At 46.3% G+C, this 2,953-nt stretch overlaps 1 protein-coding gene across 2 annotated transcripts in view; it reads right to left on the minus strand.

Annotated features, from left to right (window-relative positions):
• Window positions 1–843: 843 nt before the first annotated feature.
• SLC35B1 (solute carrier family 35 member B1) overlaps window positions 844–2,953 on the minus strand; it is a gene marked incomplete at its 5' end in the record, with an annotated part of 6,983 nt that continues 4,873 nt past the window's right edge. For both annotated transcript variants that reach the window (XM_006166176.2, XM_014583236.1), the window contains 3 exon segments: window positions 844–1,152; window positions 2,254–2,407; window positions 2,584–2,690. In XM_006166176.2, coding sequence (XP_006166238.1) covers window positions 1,100–1,152; window positions 2,254–2,407; window positions 2,584–2,690 — 314 coding nt within the window. In that variant the 3' untranslated portion in view covers window positions 844–1,099.

Below are 2,953 nucleotides of genomic sequence, written 5' to 3' on the forward strand. Positions count from 1 at the left end.
GGGGTGGGGGGGTGGTGGCAAGGCAGCCGTTCAGGAAGGAGGCTGGGCTCCCATCTGGAAAGCCAAGGGGCTGAGGCTGCTGAACAGATGGAAGGAAAGTTGCAGCTGGTGGAAATGCACTTTCATGTGTAAAGTTTGGTCCTTGGAGAATTGAGATTTCCAGCTCTGAAGGCAGCAGTGGGCAGGTGGCTCTGCTCCATGCTCCGCCTTTCCCCACGTTGCCACCCAGAAAGCTTGACAGCGGCTGTGCCAGGACCCAGCCACCATGCCTTCCACCAGTATCCCTTTCAACAGGCAGAGGCTGGCACGGTGACACCTTGGCACAGCCAGGATAGCAGAGCCATATTTTAGCAGCTGAGGGAGGCAGGAGAATAGGAGGGATTAACCCAGCCTCTGCAAGGGGGCCCGAGCACAGAGATGGAGGGAATCAGGAAAAGTACACTCAGAACCCTTCCAAAGTTGTTCAAGACATAAGCACTCGGTCTCCACTTGGGCTTTGGCCAAGCTTTCACTGTAGGGGTGGCAGTGGGGAAGTGTAAAAACCCAGTAGACTCTCAGGATTTAGGCTCATTTTTATCCCAATCTCACAAAATGTTTCTTTAGAAAGCAACATACCTTTAGTGTCTTAGGAAGTATGTGCCCACCAGAGCTTGGAGAGTTCAACTGGTTTTTACATTCTCTGTAACAGCCGCCTGCCTTAGAATATTGAGAGCTTCAGCCGAAGGAACAGTGCAGATACAAAATCTCTTACAATTCCTCCCTGTGACACTCAGGCTCTTGGGGAGTTACCCACTCGGCCATGCTAACTACACCCGAGAAGCAGCGAGGGGAACAGGCATCAAGCTCTGTCTCTTCCTTCTCTCTTTATTTATGCTAGATGGTGCTCCAGGTCATCAAGAACAGAAACCGCCAACTGTCTGGTTCAAATCCAAGTGCTTTTTTTAGAATATGTGATTTCGCTGCTGCGTTTTTTTTTTTGTTTTTTTTTTTAAAACCTGGAACTCAGTCCCTTATCCCTATTGAGTCCGTTCTGCCGAGAGATGTCCCTGTTTGAGATAATAATTTAAATATTCTCGGAGTGGAGGTAGTCTCTCTTTTCCTAGTGGGATGTCTTCTTTGCTCCTTTCCCAAACTTGGCATCAAGCCCAAGACCTAGAAAGGGAGAGAATGTGCTTAGCCTTTATTGCGGAGATGAAACCGAACAAATGATTTTTTGGGGGTGGGTGTCAGCCGTGGCTCCGCAAAACTGGGGTTTTAACCAATTTAAATTTCAGAACACTGGTTCTTTTATAACTGCCTTAGAGACAATGAGATAGCACCAAATAAGGAAAATTACCAAGATACTGTTTATATATATATATATATATACACACACACACACACACATATATATATATGAACATAGCAAGACTGAAAGAAACGTTGAGTCAAAACGTCTAAGCCATTTCTCTCAGCTTGTCCACAGCAACACTGGTAGGGAGTGAGCATGACAATTTTACTCTGCTTAGGTTTGGAGAACTCTGTTACCAGAAGGAAATCACTCTGATGAAATGCACACTAGAAAGGCTGGATTTTATCATTATTTCTTTCTTTTTTTTTGGAGAGGTTTTCACTATAGGGTGTGTGCGCTCGCCAGACAGACACATAGAGACAGAAAGCGAGAAATCATCCCCCAGGGAGGATGGTCATGCCACAATCCCTTCTCCTCCATTCTCCTCTCAGGATCTTGGGCACGCACACACTCGTGCCCGGCGTGAGTTTTAAGCCACCGGGTCTGGGACACGAACTGCGGTCGACTACGTGGGAGTCCAGCGACATAGTCATTACGCTAACTGCTGGTTCCCTATAATTATTTCTAAGAAAAAAAACATGCTTCCTCTTCTCTTTTTCCCAAGAGGGTGTGTGCACTCACCAGAGAGAGAGGGAAAGGATAAGGCACTCCCCCAGGCACAGTCATGCCACAATCCTTTCTCTTCCATCTTCCCTGGGATTTTGGGCATGCACACACATGTGCCCAGTATGTTTCTCAAGCCACTGGGTTCAGGATTCAAACCATGTGGTTAGCCATAGGGGGTCCAGCTGCCTTAACCACCAGGGCATGGAGCCAGCCCTTTTTTCTTTTTGTAAACAAAGTTTTCTCTAAAATATCTAAGTACATTTCATAAATATACAAGTATGTTTTAGGAGGGGAATATAAGGCCCTGTCACCATCCCTCGGTGTGGCTCAGAAAGATCCCTCTGGATGGAACTTACCCAGGAACACAAGCACTGTGCCCACCCACTGCATGGAGCTGATGGGATTGGCGAAGAGGATCACAGACGCCAAAATGGTGAAGAACTTCCGAGTGGTGGTGATGATGGAGCAGGTCAGGGGGCCAAAATACACAACAGTCATGAAGATAAAGCTCTGGCCAAAGACAGGGAAAGGGGGGTCAGGCTGGTTCTTGAGTATCTGCTAGAAGTCTGAAATCTGAACTGATGTCTGGACTAATCTTGCCATCCCTCTTCTCCCAGCCAGGCCAGTCTTTTTCCGGGAACCCACTACCACAGTGGAGAAACTGTTATCGTCTTTCAAGCACTCACCTGACCCAGGGCACTGGTCAGGCCAAAGAGCAGGATGTTATAGATGATGGTGGGGTACCTTTCGGCAAAGCTCAAGAACTCCCAGAGCTCCCCAGTGAACAGGATTCCTAGGAAGGAATAAAAAAAAAAGCAGAGCTCCTCAGGTTTTGAGAGGCGACAGACCCACCTTGGTCACCTCCAGCCTTCAGTAGTTTCCTCCATCAACCCTTCGATACTGTACAAAAAAACTTGCCTTTTTATTTTTTTTAAATAATTATTATTTTTTTAAAAAAATTATTTTATTTAACTTTATTATTATTATCACTATTCTTTTCCAGTTTGATCAGAGAGAGAGAGAGAGAGAGAGAGAGAGAGAGAGAGAAAAAAAGAG

This window comes from Tupaia chinensis, unplaced genomic scaffold (genome assembly GCF_000334495.1).
Source record: "Tupaia chinensis unplaced genomic scaffold, TupChi_1.0 Scaffold144171_2, whole genome shotgun sequence".
In the NCBI taxonomy this organism is placed as follows: domain Eukaryota; kingdom Metazoa; phylum Chordata; class Mammalia; order Scandentia; family Tupaiidae; genus Tupaia; species Tupaia belangeri.